Genomic DNA, 19,384 nt, shown 5'->3' with positions numbered 1-19,384 from the left:
ACCGAAAATCTTATTTGGACATTTCACCTCGTTGATAGGGGAGGCTGTTGTCTTTCCGTGGTATTCTGTGACAAGAAAACAACAGAACACAACATCCTATCATTACTCAATACTTTCCGTCAGAGATGGACAATTTTCTCGGCCCATTACTATTTTTCTGACCGGTCGAGTGCAATTTTTTGCTCATTCCAATTTCCTAAAAACAACGTTTGACAGAGCGGCTCCAGACTCTTTTTCTTTTACAACCATACTGAAATATTTCAACCGTCCCCAAAGTCAATGAAAGATGTCGGGATTATTTGCATGAAACACACAATTAAAATTATTTCTAAAAAAAATTATGATTTTGATAAAAAAAAAAAAAAATGCATTTATTAGTTTACAAATTATATTATGAACTTCTTAGAGCTCATGTTAAGAAGTTAAAGGGTTCATAATTCACTTTCTAATAGCTATTTTTGATGTATAATCATCGGTAACATTTTATAATAACTGCACGCTATGAAGCATTATTTAAGTATGATTAAACACTTAATTCATCATTCATAAAGCATTGTTCCACACTTTATAAATAATGGATTCACCATTTATAAATGAGGTATTATATAATGTTTCATAGCGTGCAGTTATTCTAAAGTATTACCGTTTATTTTTGTTTGTCTTTAATATTTGCTCATGTGAGGCAGCAGTGGCGCAGAGAAGTCTCTCTGTGGTCCTATGACTCGGTAACACTTCATAATAACTGCAGGCTATAAAGCATTATATAATACCTCATTTATAAATGGTGAATCCATCACTTATACATTGTGGATCAATGTTTTATTGATGATGAACTTAGTGTCATACTTACCAAAACATCTCTGTATTTATTCAAGTTTCTCTCCAAAAACTATATCCTGCAAGGTAACAATTGAACGAATGGTAAAAGTGTTGCAATTTAGATGTGCTCGATAAAATGTTTTACTTATTAGAGTTTAAACACACCTTAACACAAGTCACTCTCTACTTTAAGCTCTGCTTTCTGGATCTCAGTTCCACGGCTATATTAATTTCTGCCTATCTCCTTAAAGTAGGGGTGTCCAAAGTCCGGCCCGCGGGCCAATGGGGGCCCGCGGTCAGATTTCATACGGCCCGCGACATCGGTCATATAATGTGTTATTTGTGGCCCGCCAGATCTGTCAGAATAAATAAATCATAAAAACTTGAAAGACGTAATTCCTCCTTTCTAATGTATCTGGCTCTGCATCCGTGGCGTGAACCCTTCTCGAAACCTATTTGCCATGGCGACGGCAAAAAAAGGAGAAAAGTTGACAGTGAGGGCCGCCGCTTTCAGGAGCGGTGGGAATTACGAGTGTTTCCCCTCCCATGAGAACAGGGTGGGGGTCCGCCCCACTGAAATGTTCTCTATAGCGCCAGATTACAACAGAAGTAATGTCAGGTTGTTTTATTCAACTAAACGGTCGTATATTATTGATCGTATCTACACAGCGGCATGTCATTTCTGTCTCTACGTGGTGGCATTCACACTTCTCCTGGCTCTCGGTATCGCGGCGGAGCTCCGCCCCCATGCGCACAGACAGGTGCACACATACAGGTGAGCACGCTCCAACCAGCCGGCAGAGAGCGTCCAATATGTCGCGGGAACAGCAAACCGACACCTCTGCGTTCCCACGGTGGTGAAGACACGTCGTTTCAGAGTCGCTCTCTGCTCCGGGTTCAAGAGCAGAGACGAGGTGGGGCGCGAGGGGAAATGCAGATTCTTTTATTTCAAGACCTTGTTTGAGAACTTCACATATTACAAACTACACGGACATGAAACTAAGTCATAAATAAAGAGCGAAATGACTGTCGCCGACTTTCGTGTAAATGTGTACGTTACAGCGTTAACCGGTTTCGCTGCGCATGAGCGACAGACTAGATTCTTGGAGACTTGCCAGGTGTTACCTCCCAGCGTTCCAGCTGTTGCCCTTCAAAACAAGAGCTCAACATTGAGCTTTATGGAGAGTGGCCGTATCAAGCCTGCAACCCCGTTTTAAAAAGAGGTGTAGTGGAAAGCCCATTTTATCACACATAGAAAAAAACGTAATGACTCAGACATATCTGCACTTGTTTTGTTTTTCAAAGGTTGCGCGTTATTGTTATTTTGAAAAGATATGCAGTCACTCTTTATGCCCAAATATTTGATCTTATTTTGTTTCATTTTTCACAGGTTGCACTTTATTGATATTATCTTGAAAAGGTATTCAGTGCAAAATAGGTTAATTGCAACGTTATGTAACTCATAGAAATGTAAGGTATTCTATATACAGCTTTTTCATTGTTATCTGACTGAATGAAAGGCAGACTTGGTTATATTATATGTGGTTATATTGTCATTTAAAAAATAAAAGTAATTGTGACAGTAAAAATAAATTGTTTTATAACAGTGTATTTTCATGTAACTTTTGTGGTTTAAAAAATGTCTAAAGGAACTATTGGCCCCCGGGCATCTTTACTTTATCACAATTGGTCCTAGTTGCAAAAAGTTTGGACACCCCTGCCTTAAAGCATCTGGGACTTGTATTTTTTTAGCAACTGTGACTCAAAGAGCCATAAAGAGTGCATGTGTTGGGGGACTACTTTGAGCTGTGGAATAATGCATTTCAAAAGCTCATGGTCATCCTTAATAAAGAACCCTAGTGTTATGGTGGATAGCTCATTTATGTGTTCTTTTTTTTGGGGACGATTATTGGAAAACCATCTGAAATATTTATTGAGGCTGCTTTCAGTCGGAGTCGTGTTTCAATAGTCCCTGACCAGAAGTTTGCCCAGACTTGAGTTTGTGAATGGTTTTCCAATCATATATTAAGTCCAACACACTTTCAGTTGCTGAGCAGGGACTTTTTATATACTACTCGTTTTTTTGGGAGAAAATATCCTCATCCTTTCAAATATCAAAACTCTGCTGTTTTTTTCTTCTTCTTCTATAAACTCCACATCGCAGACACCAGCACCGAGCCAAATCACCTCATAAAATCTATCTCACCTTCTACTCCTCCTTCTCCATCCATCCACCACCTTCGCAACTCTCTCGTTCTTGGCCCAAATGTAAAAATCGACTTTTTGTCTCCCCCCCCCCTTTCCCAACCCATAACCCACCCACCCACCCACCAACCGAGGCAATGAGTGTGTCTGAATACGATCGCCATCCGCTTTCTCCACGACTAATGACATACGTTCTCCGGCTCGCACGTTAACAGCAGTGTGTGTGTGGAGACGTGGGGGGGTAAACATTGGCGGGTTTGCTCGTCTGTACCGGGAGGTGCTGCGTGACTGCACATGCCTGTGTGAAGGGAAAAAAGACAGACAAAATGACAGAATCAAACAGTGCATGTTTTATAGGTGAGGCAGCTGATATAAATAGATGACTCAAACGGTGACAGGCGAGACAGGACACTGCATTTACTGCAGCTTATGAAGGCAGAGTGGCTTTTAATTGGAATACAGACAGACCCCTTATTTGAATTGTGTGTGTGTATGCCATAATGCTCTCTTTATGCCCTGTAAGGCAACACTGTACGACATCTGATCCAAAGCCAGTCTAGACAGCTGCCGTACAATACGGCGTATTGATCCACTCGCGCTTCGGTTAACCCCCCTCTCTTCCCAAATTTACATTCGTGCTCGTGGAGGCGGACGTGACGCAACCATTGAGAAACTAATAAACTAAGCATTTCCCTTCACTCACACCCCCCCCCCCCCACACACACACAGTCCTTCAAATCTTCAGCCACCACTGAGACACACTATCTGCGTGTGTGCTTAAAGTCTAATTACAGCCTGCAGTGATGTGTGTGTGTGTGTGGTCATTAGAAAGGACATTTTCAATAAATGTCACTTATATATCAGTCTTATCTCGAAGCTGGCGCCTGCCATTATCAATGTAGTCCCCTCAGGTACCAGCGCCGAGCAGGTTTCTGCCTCTACATGTTATCACTCACGGCATTTATGTGTGTGTGTGTAGGTGTGTAGGTGTGTGTGTGTGTGTGATGTGGTGAAGGGCAGTAATAAAATAGAGCCGGGCCAGGGTGTCATCTAGCTCATTCAGATTCTTTGCCGCATTCGTGTAACCATGACGCTTTTCGAGCCAATGAGGGAGCCACGGGGGAGGGAGGACAGGGTTGCTATGGTTATCGTGACAGGGAGAGCAAGGGGAGGTGGTGCCGTGCCTCACTTTTCAGGGATGTTTGGAGGGCCTGATTGCGGAGTGGTCGTCCGCTCACCGTGCGCGCACCTGTGTGTGTGTGTGTGTTTGTGCACGAGCGTGTGTGTGTGTTGTGCGCGTTGTCTGCGTGTGGTTTTGAGAAATTATTTGGAAAGGCCTTGACAGGATGAATTCTTTAATAAAAAGGAAAGTGACAAGCAGTCCCAAACAGCCACAAACGACAGACTGAATATATTCTACGGGGACAATGCATATCAATGTATATTGCGCCAGGTATAGCTTAAATTCTCGATCATGGTCCTTGGGTGGGGGAGGGGGGGGGGCATGAGACAATATGAGGCGAAGATGAAACGAAACAATAAAACAGCAGCCGGGCTCGGGGATGACAAAGGCGAGCGACACCAGTGAGCACCTCGGCTGATAACCTGTCTATCTATCAAGGGATGACGAGCTGGCGCTCCCGGGACTCACTGCTCTCAGGACAACAACAACTTCCAGGCTTCACCACAGCAACCAAAAGCCCTGGGAACATCCAGCCGAGACCATCAACAGCATGTTCATAAACACACAATTAAAAAGGATGAAGCCGCGCAAAAGAGACACATTTATATATAATATATTTATTTTATATATATACATGAATTGTTTCGCATAGAAGCATATGTGATATCAGGCTTTAACTACTCAGACACTAACTGCTTGCAGGATAAGAGCAGATAATAGAATGTAGATGCATAGGATGTGTTAGGAAAGGAATAAAATGACTCTAGCATTACCTTTTCGGCGAAATTCGCCGTTCGAAATCAACTTTCGAAAATGTGTCGAGTCTTGGCCAACCAGCGTTAAGATGTCTCCAGCGTCTTCAAGGCTCATGGCCAGGGGTCCCCAAACTTTTTCCTGTGAGGGCCAAATAACTTTTCCCTTCTCTGATGGGGGCCGGGGTCAGTTTGTAACAGAAAAAGTGTGACGATCGCAGGGGTGCCTAAATGTAAACATCTTCACAGAAAAAAAAGTCAGGAAATAAATAACACTATTTGTGAAATAAATAATAACCAGATAACCCTCTCTGGGTTCTTCACAGAAAAAAAGTTTATTGAACATTAACTTTCAGTTATGCCGTACACAATCTTAACAGGTAAAAGTTTAGCAGAATCTCTGACTCAAATGACTCATATGAGCAGTCTCTCAAAGTTCTTGTGTTCCTTCCTTATAATCCTTTCATAGGTTCCAGTAGGCTTGTAGACACCGCTGTTTGCAGCTCTCTCTCATCAACTTCCCTGTGAAAACCACAAAGCAAGCAGGCTAAGAAACCGAACTAAGTCGCCATTATTCCGTTCTATTTGACAGGGGCTAGTCTAGGATTTGCGTGGCCAGACTGAAAATGGAAGAAAAAAAATCAGAATGCATCTCTGGTATTGTTCAGGGGGCCGGGCCAAATGTGAAGGCGGGCCTTAGTTTGGGGACCACTGCTCATGGCTAAGCAACGCAAACAAGTCCTTGAAGGACTTGTTCAGGCCAAAAAAAGGAAGTGATGAATGATTTTAACCATATTGTATATATTGAGGATGTCTATTGGTTATTGTTATTATTATCAGGGCCCGAGCACAGGCTTAGTCGGAGCGGACGACCTATTGCACTTAAAATATTTGTTGTTTACTAAAAGGTGGGGCTAGGTATGAAACCTCAATCCTGTATTGTATCTGTCCAAAATGTTTATTATTATTACCGTACGTGTTTCTTTGTTCTTAATTAGATCACTTTAGAATGCTGGTTGGAACAATCAAAAGACCGTAGTTATAAAACCTTCGGGTTTCATCAAACGACGTGGATGCGGTGTGGCGACCAAACATGGTTAGTCTGAAGTTTGGTGAAGTTTGTTTAATACAATCCCACGCACAAGTACTCCAACCGTCTAGGTTGTAAAATAATCCATCAGATTGTTTCATGCTTGGTCAGTTTTATTTGGAATGTTCTTGACCCTGGCAATCATATTTTAAAATGCAGCTGTCTCTGTTGTGAGTTCTATGAGCGTGGGCGTGTGTTGGCTCGTCCAGTTCCGCGGAATAAGCCTCGCTGCCACCATCAAACCTGCTAATGACAGCATGATGTCTGCTCTGGTGAGGCCTGGTGGCACAAACGATGTGCCTCCCAGTAAACAGAAATGTGGGGGTTCTGATGAAGGTTGTTTGAGCCGCCCCTCTGGGCATCACTTTGGAGCACTCCCACAGAGCGTAGAGAAACAGTTCCCATTTCTTAGTTACAGTTCCAACATTCGTTTTCCCATTTTGTAGTTGTTCATGTTCTTAACCCTCTTGTTGCCTTCGGGTCAATTTGACCCGATTCAATATTTAAGAAAATATTAGATCTGATATTTACCACATTCAGCACACACTCGACATGAGATCAATATCACATTACGGCCAAGATGGAACCTTTTTCACAGCTGACAGTTGACTTGTCACAGCAGGAGAAGCACAGGTGTCATTGATATTTTAAGAAAAAGAAGAAAAGACTGCATTCAGGGCTTCAGGGTCCAGGATGTGTCCTGGCTAACCGAGACACATGTTGAAACTGAGCCATCCTGAAACAAAATGTGCGTCACCTGCACTTTTGACAAGTCAAAAAGGTGAAGCATCCCAGAGGCATTTTCTTTTCAAGCATTTCTTTTATATTATTATCTATAGTTGCATTTTTGTTGATTGCAGTGTTTATTGCCTTGGGACTTTTCAGAGCACAGGCCTCCATGCACCACGGGGGAGACGCATGCCGCCGTTTCCCTTTCGCGAACATCGGCAAACATTCAGGTCATAAGACATCTCCACTTGATGAGTCAATGGAAGCTTGATTGCTGTTCGGTCTTGCAGATGTTTCATCATCCGAGAGCCTTCATCCTCAAACAAGCAAAGGGAGAGAAGCAACAGCACGGAGAAAAAGATCAAGAAATTCTGTGGCAGATCAGAAGCTCCGATCTCATTGGAATTAATGACACGTTAACTCTGCTTCAGGACAGTAGGAGTGGATCTTTGCATCAAATTTGGAACTTCTGAGAACAACGATGCATTGCCATCTTTGGATTAATCTCGGCCGCACTAAATGCCTGTTGAGAATTGCCAGGCAATTTACTCTGTATCTGGAGCGATGTCTAAAACTGCTCACTGCAAAACATTAATTACCAAGTCGCCTCACTCGTGACAGTGGACGTGCCCTTATGAATATTCGACTGTGGTGCTATTGTTTTCATATAGTGCGGATAATTAGTCTATATGACAAGGGTACAAATGCAGTCTTAGTGGAACACAATATGTGCTTGTACAATTTAGTCCTCTGAAGCACATATTTCAGTAGTGCGTGTACTTTTTTTCTTCCCGCGGGATGGCTCGAGACGGGCTCCATGAAACTATCCTCCTTTTTTGTGTGTGCAGCCCTCGGCCGAGCCCCCATCCCCATGGCGGTGGTGCGGAGGGAGCTGTCCTGCGAGTCCTACCCCATCGAGCTGCGCTGCCCGGGCACCGACGTCATCATGATCGAGAGCGCCAACTACGGACGCACCGACGACAAGATCTGCGACTCCGACCCCGCCCAGATGGAGAACACCCGCTGCTACCTGCCCGACGCCTACAAGATCATGTCTCTCAGGTCAGTGTGTGTGTGTGTGTGAGTGTGTGTGCGTGTGTGTGAGCGCTGCATCATGTCTGATACTTTCACAGACTAGAGTGGACCACCTCAAGTCGAAAGAAAGGAGGCAAAGTCTTTCTCACTGTGTGTGAGTGCGAGTGTGTGTGTGTGTGTGTGTGTGTGTGCAGGGTGTCGACAGTGTGTTCGCCACGCATCCCGGTAAAGTGTCAACTTCGCCTGAGTAACGCTGAAGTTGACAGCCAACGACAGCATAGAAAGGACACACGGCTGTCAGACGTATCGCGTAACGAGGGCGTGGAGAAATAAAAGAGGAGGAAGGTGTTGGAAATTCCGTGAAAAGCGGCGTGTTACCGTGGTTTCGGCACAGCGACCATACAGCTGTGGAAACCTTATCGCACAATGGGAGGTACTCAAGTAGCACTTCCTCTACAGCTGGCCCGCGCGATAGCCTCCTCTCCTGGCGGCGCCATTAGGAGCGGAGAGAGGGCTCCAGAGAACCAGCAGTGTCTCGTTGAACAGGGGTTACAACACATGCCAAGTTCTGATGTCCACAATGAAGGAAGAGACCAAACACCAAAGAGCTCAATATGGATATTGAGATAAATTTGAGGGATGATTACTGTATGATTTAACAAAATATTTTGATGTTAGATATTTTTGATCAATTAGTCACCACTAATGTGAATATAATGACCAAGATGGTCAATTAAATAAAACAACAGTGAGAAGAACAACCTTTCAATGTGATACGGCCTTTCAAACTAGGAGAATTTACATGTGAAACTAATCATTATGACGTATTTAATTATTCACACCTTAAAAAAAAGGCTTGGTCGACAGCATTGGGTGAAATGACTTTAACGTTAGTTGCATTGGTCTTTTACACCGCCGTGGTCTCCTCACCCCGCCCGCATCATACCTGCGGCCCACGCGGCGCGGGTATGACGACGACAAGCGCCCGCTGAAAATAATAACGGAGGAAAAGTAGCGATGAGGGGAAAGCAATGCTCTGTCTAATGAGTCTGGATATAAATAATCCACTCGCACAACCATTAGTATCTCTGTTTTTCACACGTCACCCGACTTTGAGTGCTCTTCTCCTGCTGTCCAATTATTTCCCCATCTCCTTTATTCCTATCTCGATATTGCTCTCGCGTCAGCCAGCGATCCGTTTGCGATTGCTCTGGCCTGGCGCGGACTCCTCTCTCCGCTCGCTCCGGCAGCTGCAGCTTGTGTGGCCACCGTTCTCCTGCGGCCCTTGCCATCAATAATTTATACACATGCGCCACACACACACACACACACACACACACACAGACACTCACTGCGTGTGCCACACGCAGCATACACTGCCCAGGGACGACAGCAGACTTTAAGCTCCAATTAGCAGAGCCAGAGGCCAGACTTAATCTTGAGGGGATCCTCCGTGAAGGTGACTCAGACCGGAAACAACTGTTTATCACACGTTATTTATATTTATTTGTGTGTGTGTATGTTGCCCGTCTCTGTGTGTACGATACTGCGAAGCTCATCCGTGTTACGTGGACGCACTCGGTGACATCTTTGACCATGTGCTTGTATTGGCTGTATTGGAAATGTGCGTGCAATTTCTTTTCGCTCTCCCCCCACCATACTCCCTCTTGGTCATTCTGCTTCGGGCCCATCTGTTTCGGGCCCGTCTGCTTTTCCCTTCCTCATTCCCTCTATGTCTGCACTGGCTCAACTGGCTGATAAAATCAGAGCATGTTCCGCCTGCCCAGTGTTTCCTCAGTATCACATTCTCCCTTTGTTTTCCTCCCCACCACTCTCCAAGGCCAGGGAGTGTGTGTGTGTGTGTGTGTGGGGAGGTATGTGTGTGAGTGTGTGTGTGCGTGTATGCGTTTGCACGCCCACTACGACATAATTGGTCTTGATATCAAAGCCTCATATCTCCAGAGGGTCTCACAAGGCTTCTCCGGCAACCTAGAGAGGACCTGATAACGCTGCATTTCCCAGATTATCTCCCCATTGGGATACACTGGTTTGAAGGGGAAATGAAGCCGCGGCCATGAAAGTTGCGCTTAATCTGTTTTAGCGATATGCTGTCCCTTGTTCATTGAATCACTCGTTTTTTGATCGTGTTTTGAACTGAGACGCCTCAATTCCAAAATGGCTACTGAGCATTATTTTTTATTAATGTATGTTGCAGCTCACTTGGATGTTATTAAGGATTTATCTGCATTATTTTAAGCAGCTTCATTCAACATTCAGAGCATATAGCAGCCACACCAATGTTTTATAGTTTCTATGTGAGCGGGGAACTCTGTGTTTGTTGTTCTCCAAGCTTCTCCTTGCTTTGTGAGCATCGCTTGGCCAGCCCGCGGCTTCCTTGTGCGCGCGTTAGCATGCTCTGCTTTCAGCTCAGTTTCAGCGCTTGCTAGCTCGTGGCCGCCGCTCTGCACTGCTCTCACGCGGCGGTTACATCTGATAGCGCCACCTCGACCGACTTAGGACAAATGTACAGTCGAATACTAAGAATAAGTAAATACCAGTTATAGTGGCCCGCTGACATAAGTGACTTGGCGTCTTCCACAGAGATGCTTCACAATGCGCTCCTTTGCCCTTCACCGATACTTGAGCGCTTTGCTGTTTCAGCGAGTTCATGTGCGAGTTCATCTCACGCATGCACACGGGTACACGGCTGCAGGAGTCAGGCGCTATGAACGATGTGACAGTGGACACAAAGCCCCCCCCCGGACACCTCTTTGCCACCTCGGCCACCATGTCACCCTGTTTGCACACGCCCCTTCCTTTCTCTCTCCTGCTCCATCTTTCCCTCTCCCTTTCCTTCCCCTCCATTGAAGAAGTCCCCCAACGCAAAGGGAAGCCACGTTGACAAGAAAGACAAGGGCAGGGAGTTGCTATCTCCCTAGCTTTTAGAAGTGCCTAACAGCATCTTCCATATTATTCTCCTATCTGTCATTCTCTTCATAGGCTACCTACATTTTTTTTCTCCGCTCTACTCATTCCTCAAATTGCTTCTCATCATCTCCGTCACTTTTCCCCCTCACCATCTGTTTCTCGTTTTCATCAGCCCCTTTCTTGTCACCCCTCCCCCCTGCATTCACTTTTTCTTCAATGGGGAAAGGTGAGGGTTTCTGCTTAAAGGACCCATATTATGGCCATTTTTCCACAAGTTGATATGGTTCCTTGGGGTCTTAATGAAATGTTTGTAACATATTTTGGTCAAAATACCACAAGAATCATTTCAAACAGCACCCTTTTTACCCTGTCAAAAACACCTCCCCACAGATTAACCTGTTTTGAGTGCCTGTTCCTTTAAATGCTAATGAGCCAGCTCCCCCCTCCCCCCTCTTCCCTCCTCCACGAGATGCGCTCGCCTAGCTGCTGCCTGCCCTGCCAGCCATTACCTTTGTAGAAATATGGCTACTGCAGATGAAGATAGCGTCGTGCAATCCTATCATTTTGAACCAGAGTCAGACCCTATCACGACTTGACGGGGCGCCACGGAGAGTAGGACTCAATTGCGGAAATGAGGAAGTCAGATTTCAGGAAAAAGCAAACGTCTTTTACTGGGCAACGTTTAGAGACGAACCGACCCAGACAAGAGGTCGACACAGACTAAATACACAGGGGAATGAGGCACAGGTGGAAACAATGAGGGCGGGGTCTGCAATCACACAGGAGGGCGGCACACAAGGAGGGAGGAGTCTGAAACGAGAGACAAGGTGAGTGACAGACAACACAACAGAAACAGCCAGTGAACACAGAACTACCCAGAGGGTCTGGGTGTTACAGACCCTGAACAAGAAGAGGCTCCCGAACAAGTTCGAGAAGTTAGGGCTCAACAGGACGTTTCTGAATGTCACTTCAATATTTTTGTTTGTTTGTACATTGGCTAAGGTCTCACAGTCTTGTTAGCGGTTTTGAGAGCATAGTGGTGCTCGAGATTCGAGTACGTGAATAGTTTGTGCATGTATGAGTATGTAGCAAATACAGTGTGTTTATGTAAGTTACTGTTTGTGAAAGTGTTTGTGTAAATGCAAGTAACGGGAACGCCATAAAGATATAAATGCTACATGAGTAAAGTTCCATCTGTAAACTAAAGTGTTATCTGACAACAGTAAGTGACCAAGCAGGGGGGGTAACGTTTTTACCTCCATTAATTAGCGTTTAAACCTTGTTTACTTATTAAATCGTTGTATTTGATGACTTATGACTTATTTGATGACTCATGTCTGTAATATGAACACAACTTTCAAATAAACTTTACCTGCAAAGTTGTGGTGGGGGGCGGTCCAAGGCCATGTAGCCAGACTCCCTACATGGGCGTGCTTCAAAATCTACGTAGATGTTGGTGGTGATCCCTTTGGACGCACTCAAGCATATCGTTTCTGACATAGAGGAACCACAACAAGCCGCGTGAGTTGTTTTTTTCCAGCGTTTTTGTGTTGGGAGACATGCCAGATACCCAAATTAACGTATAGAAGCACTAAAAAAGTGGAATTTTCATAATATGTCCCCTTTAAATTCAAGGGGCTGCAGCACGTTTCCTCCGCATGTTACAGCATGTTTTCTATATCTTAGCATTGTCCTGACCAGATGCACAGCTGGTTACATCATTAAATCCCCCAGCCTGAACACTCCCTCCCCCCCCCTCCCTCATGCACCGATGAGTATGCACGCATGCCTTCACGAACGGACTCGAGGAGACATTGAGAGGGTTTCTCATCCGCTCCCGAGCACGGTCAACTTCTTCTGGCAGCCTGTCTCTTTGGAACCAAGTCTCAGCCTTCAAAGCACCCGGGCCAGTGTGCTAGCGCGTGAACACGTGTGTGCGTGCAGAGGCATGCATTTCTCCGGCGTGCGGGAGCAAGGGTGCACCAGCACCTTTGAACCTGTTCGCGCGGGAGACGGTCAAGAAAACCTCTGAAGTTCTTTTCCTTTGACTCTGAATTATAGAAAACCACTTGAATCATAGAATGTGATCTAGTGCTGGCCACTGCAACCATTGCACTATGTCAAACAGTTTTTGGTATATTTTCTTCAATCGCATGCCTGCCCGTCATCCCCCCCTCCCCCCCCCCCCCCACACACACACACACACTTGATTCTCACCCGTCTCCATAAACACAGATAGAGAAACAAGCGAGATAAACCATACACAAATCTTAAATTTTTTTCTTATAATTATTCCAGCCCAGTGATTCCAAGAACACAAAAACAATATCATCTACTAAATTGGAGGTTTGCAGCGAGGCTTTGTGTGTGTGTGAGTGTGTGTATGTGTGTGTATGTGTGTGTGTGAGTGTGATGTCTTGCAGAGGTGAACTCACCAGGATATTTACAATTATGTCTCGTTATTATCGCTCCCGACTCGGCCTGCTCACTCTTCGTCTCCCCTCTCTCCATTAACTACCCTGCTTCCCCGCTGAATGAGGTCATATCTGGAAATGTCCTACTTAATGTGTCTATGTTTGCGCCCGCGTTTGTGTGTGTGTGTGCGTGCGTGTGCGTGTGCCACCCTCATACAGTCACCACGGTTACAGGAGATGCCCTGCGGCACCCTGGGGGCCCAACTGTCACCCTTGCACAGTGCGGTAATTAGGGCCCACACACACACACACACACACAGACAGATAGATGGATATATCTAGAATCTAGAGAGAACTTAGAAGTGCAGGCACGCTTAAAGATGGACAGATTCTGGCACACAGTCGGTCCCGAAAGACACCACGGGAACTTTCCTCCGGATACGTGACAGCAAACGCACGCAAAGGTTCCTTTTCTTTTCTTTTTTACTTTTAAGCCTCATCATCTCAAAAAATATCACTGTACCTTACATATAGCTGCCTTCTCCATCCGCCCACTCGCCCGACACAATTTCTTCTCCCCCTCCACACTGACTGACAGCTGTGGCGCTCTGCCCCGGCGTCTGACCCGTCTCCTCCCACTGCCGCAGCTCTGCTAACCTTAGTTAACATGCTTCGCCGAGCGCCTAAGCCGAGCGGGTGCCCGAGAACCATTTGAGGAAAGGTCTAGACGCTCCGCTCTCTTTCTCACATACACAGGCACACACACACACACACACACACACACACAAGCCTGACACATCCAGAGACTACCATGTGAATCAGCGCCTCAGACACGTAGACAGTGACTTTGACATTGACGCGCAGAACTAAACCGGGACACATGTAACAGCCCTCCTGCAGACACACACACCTACACACACACACACACACACACACACACATATACACTTTGTTCGATGTGTGCATCATGAGGTGAGCTTGACTAAATCCAGCACGACAGTGTCTCGGTGCAGCGTGGCTCTGTCATCTGGGCCGGCGTGTCCAGCACGCTACTCGTCGTTTAGCTTTCAGGGGGATTTGTTGTGCAAGTAGGAGGTCTTTGGTTGAACCGTGGAGAGAGTGACGCGACATACTGATGGAGAGGCAGGGGAGAAAAGCACACAGGGGATGGGGTGGTGGGGGGGGGGGGGGGTGTTGGTGCAGGAATGTTGCTGGGTGGAATCGGGAGGAAGACTCCCCGAGCATGTCCTGGAATCGGACGACGTGGAGGTTGCCATGGTTACCGGTGGAAGAGGAGAGGAGATGGGGAAGGGAGGGGAGGAGCGGAGGGATGGCGGAGCTCAGAAAACTACTCTGCCATGAGCCGTGCTTGCAAAAAAGAGGCCATAATGTGTGTGTGTGTGTGTGTGTGCGTGCGTGCGTGCGTGCGTTAAACCACATAAAATAGAATTACAGATACCCTTTTTTTCCTCGTTCAGTTAGCTAAAAGATAAGTCTGCCGATAGAATGTAAATGTGATTCACAATCACCAATGAAATAGGTTGTTTTTTAAAGGCTGAATTAACATGCTTCACATATCACGTGTGCGTTACGTCACCCGTTGCACCATGCTACTTAGTAAGCTGGAAAAAGAGTTAGTTCAGTATTTTGACGCATGCGCACCCGACATGCTTTTGTTGCTATTCTGGACCACAATCCCCGGCACTGCAGATGTGTGAGGAAGAGGGTCAAAGATCATAGTTTGATGAAGCAGTATGTCCTGATGGACGTGTACCGCTCTGCAGCAGTGCACACTTTGCAAGCGTTGCTTCAGCAACATTTTAAAGAAAAAGTATGCGGAAAGTAATTATACTCCTGGCATGAAGATGGCAGAATCAGAAGGTGGGGGAGGGGGTGATGCAAGCATACATATAATACATGCAGTATTCATGGTATACACAGTATACGTCAAGTGTCACTCTACACACAGCATACTGTGTGTGCAATGACACTTGACGTGCTCAATCAGAATGGGAGATAAATGGATGAGAATGACATCCTCCATCCAAAATATTAATAATGTAACACATTTCAAAGCTTTTTTTCCCAGTGGGGAAAAACAACATTATTTTACCTGTGGCTCGTTTGACAGGCTGCTGGAGAGCTGACAGAAACACAGGGGAGTGTGTTTGTGTGTGTGTGTGTGTGTGTGTGTGTGTGTAGGTGTTTGTGTGTAAGTGTGATGGCATGTGGGAGAAAGAGAACAAGAGAGACGGATCTGTCATTTTCTTTATATGCGTAGTGTGTTGGTGGCGCTGGCGCTATACCCTGTGGTAGACGTACATATATACACACAGGCACACACACACACGCACCTCTCTCTTCCTCCCTTTTCTTTTACCGACATCCATCACAACCTCCTGCGTCACTCCTCAATTACTTACTACATCCCTGTTCCTCTGCATCCTTCCATCGTTTCCATCACTCAAATTGTCCATCTCCGACTAGCACTACTATACGTGTGTGTGTCTCTATAACCACATCAGGGAGCTAATAAAGCAGAGATGAGGGCAGTAGCAGAGGAATCTCATAAGTGGTGTGTGTGTGTGTGTGTGTGTGTGAGAGAGAGAGAGAGTGAGCCTAACAGCTTTCTATCCTATAGCGAGATACAGTAACTTTGCTCTTTCTGCTGTCAAATGGGTTTCCTGAACTCCCGGTGAAATAATCTCACCCTCTTCCCTTTGTTATCTACAGAATTCTAATTCATGTTTTTACCAATTGGTTGATTTTTTCCAGTTTGTGGATATTAATAGAATTTATTTCAAACTAAATATATCTTTCTTTTTCTTTCAATTCAATTGCATTTATTTAGTATTGCCCCAAATCACAAATGTTCCTCTGAGGGCTTTACAATCTGTACACAAGTCATCCTCTGTCCCGGGACCCTCACAAATGTTCATATGAAATATTCTTTAAGGATAATTTGATTATGAATTACGGTATTAGCGAGCGTTCATTCTTGTCAAGTTGTGTTTAATTTGTGTAACTAAATGCTGCTTTTACTGCTATTCACTCACAATCACAGATTCTGTACAGCGAAGAGAAAATAACTAAATGCATCCTTGATAAAAGAAGAAAGAAATGTGATCCTTGCATTTGAATAACTTCATATTTTGACATCAATCATTGATCTTCTGCCTATTTTATCTCAGTCTCCACTGAACTACCATCATTTCCTTTTCCTCATCCTGGTTTCAGTCACTGTCAACAGCAAAACAAATTGAGAATATATTTTTGCGATCCCCAATAGCCCACATTTACTACTCCCTATAAGAAAGACACTCAATAAAGTCACACCACTGTTCTGTAATCATACTGTGACATGCGAGGGCGGAGCTAAGTTCAACCAAACGCTGATTAAGACGTCGAAACCTTTTACAACACTGGTTACAAAGGAATTCTAGAAGTGAAAACACACTGTGACATGAGAAGAAGACATGCAAAACTCCATGGTAGCGACCTGTCAATCACAAGGTAGTCCCGCCCTAAAGTATCCACTACTTTTTGGTCTATTTGACTCTCAATGGACCATAATTTATGAAATGAACATTCTGCTGTCTTGGAGAAGACTTGAAACTAGAGGTTGACACTGAACACTTACTGTATGTTGACAATGTTTACTAAGGGAATAAATCAATAAATCAAGAGAGCAGTAGAGTCCCTTTCCCATAGACTGCTAAACAATCAGACTTTTTTTCAAAACTTCATGAGAAGAAATGAATGTTTAAGGTACTTCCCCAGTGGCTTCCATTTTCAGACTCGGCCTGACTACAATATATCCTTTTCAAAGCAGCTATTTAAATATTAATTACATCTGGCTTTACCCTTTACATTAATTATGGGCCTGGTGCAATGCAGGCTGGCTCGCTGGAATAGTTGTGACACACTAAATAGAATGCATCATCATTTCTTTTATCAGTACCACCTGTGTTTACCCTGCTATGACATGTCAAAATGGCCGCTGTGTTAAGGGCCTCCAGAAACTGTGATGCATTGTGTTTTGGGATTGTTAGCAGAAAGTTGTTTACATAGCATAAGCACTAATTGTGTCTTTTGACGTGGGAAGTGCTGAAATGTCCCACCCAGAGTTCTGACATTACAATAAAACAGTTAGAGGTAAATATAGTGCACAATATGGTAAATAGAGTGCAGTCTGAAAATTGCTAATGCATTGACACAGTCGTTGCACAACATGGGGCTATGTGTGTTGACATAATAATACTAATGTTTTTTCAGGACTTAAATGCTCAGACTGCTGTTATCACTCAGCAGCTTTCAGTAGAACTTTGAGAGCCAAAGTGAAACCAGAACTCCTGTTTTCTGTTCCAGAAGTAAGAAAACTAAATAATAATAGTCGGAGGGCAGAGAGGAATGAGAGATGGAGACTATTTTAGATTACAGCCTCAAAAAAAGTGAGTGAAGTTACTTAAGAAGAGAACTCAAGAAAGTTTTAAGAATTTCGTTTTTTGGTAAGATATTCATAACTCAAGGTCCCTTGACTAGCTTTTTTAAGAGCTTTCAACTGCACGTCACAGTCTTCACCCACAACGGGAATTCACTCGGTTACATGAGGGTCGGTCCAACTGTCATCACATCAAACTTGGCATTTCCATGCAGCTCAGTTTAATGAATGTCACAGTTTAGCGGTTGCAGCTCGGTTGGTCCACATTTTAAAGTGTACTCAAGCAAGATATCAAACCCCTCGTTCTGTGTTTAATATGTATTAATGTCAAAGTTATGATTGAAAGTAATTTTGATGGAATGTCCCTGAATCTTTTTACAATGTTTATCTTGTTTGTCATACTGGCGTTGCATCAGAAAGGACATTTGTTAGTCCGTCCTGAACCCTGGTAGGAAAGTATTTCTATTACTACTATTTCTGTTGAAATGTCAGAGAACCAATGCAACCACGCTGGCATATACATCCCACAATGCAAAGCGGTAGCAGCGACAACATTCATAACAGACAATGACAAACAGCTCTTTAATGTAAAGTGTAAGATTCTACTTTGTGAGGCGCTAAATATTTAATTTAATTTAGACCCGTCGTTTGTCACGTGAGGTAGGCATGGGTCACCATAGTTATGAGTCTCTAACCGGAAGAGAGGCTTTCGGGAAGTTAGGTGGTAATTACTACAGAGTGCACATAAGAGGTGGACATAGTCATGTTGCGTCACCCAATGGGTTTGTGGAACGCTGTCTATCTGACCGTCGCCATCTTGGATATTTTTGCAACCGGTAAACTATAGTTTCCATGTTTGAAATGTGGATGAGTCTAGAGATGCTGTAAACATCTCAGCCACCTGTCAATCACAGTAAGCCCGCCCAAAAGCATAACCTGCTTTATGGTCTATTTGACTCTAAAAGGACCATCATTTACGAACTGAAGATCATCCTGTATTGAAGAAGACTTGGAACTAGAGATTGAGATTAAAACTCATGTTTACTATGTTTGCTGAGGGAATACATCGAGAGAGAAGTAGAGTCCTTTTCTCATAGACTTCAATACAATCTGACATCTTTTTGTGACCGGAGGAGTCGCCCCCTGCTGGCCAGTAGAGAGAATGCACGTTTTTAGACACTTAGCTATTGGCTCAGCAGAACCGGAGGTTGCCGCCTGGCAATTACAGTTCAGTGCGTCTTTAAAACACGCACAGCGGTGCTTATCCAAACAAAAGTATGTTGAGCGACAGCACACACAATGAGCATGGGTGTTCTAGAATGTCTGTGCGCTTGTGGAATGGGGAATGTTTGAATACTTTCAGAACTGTCGGTTTAACGTGTGACACTCGGACAGCATTCCAGAGAGTTTCTGTATTGGTTGGGCATGCTCACGGTGCTGCGGATGACTCAAGCGGCGGCGCGGAACGACCCGACTGCAATTCGTATGTGGGTTCCGGAGGCTTTGTGCATCACTCACTCTCAGACACCTCTTTCAACTCACGAGGATTAGCTCCCAGCTCTCACTCACTCTGTAATTATATAGTTCTCCAACACATCTGCACTTGAGTACAAGCGTGCACGCAGCACACACACACACACACACACACACACACACACACACACGCAGCCTCATCAAGCCATCAGTCAGTGAGTCGGTCGTGTTTATGCGAGGAGATGGAGATCGAGACGGAGTGAAGGGAGGTCTGCCAAACAAAGTGGCAAAGAATATAAATACATCAGAGACAAT

At 44.7% G+C, this 19,384-nt stretch overlaps 1 protein-coding gene across 1 annotated transcript in view; it reads left to right on the top strand.

Moving 5' to 3' along the window:
- Nucleotides 1-19,384, top strand: part of adgrl3.1 (adhesion G protein-coupled receptor L3.1) — a 123,754-nt gene that overhangs the window by 31,156 nt on the left and 73,214 nt on the right. The window contains exon 4 of the mRNA XM_056408932.1: nt 7,627-7,840. Within this exon, the coding sequence (XP_056264907.1) occupies nt 7,627-7,840 (214 nt within the window). The remainder of the gene's footprint in view (nt 1-7,626; nt 7,841-19,384) is intronic.

Source organism: Pseudoliparis swirei, chromosome 24 (assembly GCF_029220125.1).
Source record: "Pseudoliparis swirei isolate HS2019 ecotype Mariana Trench chromosome 24, NWPU_hadal_v1, whole genome shotgun sequence".
Classification (NCBI taxonomy): domain Eukaryota; kingdom Metazoa; phylum Chordata; class Actinopteri; order Perciformes; family Liparidae; genus Pseudoliparis; species Pseudoliparis swirei.
This window is presented reverse-complemented; position numbering and strand designations above follow the sequence as displayed.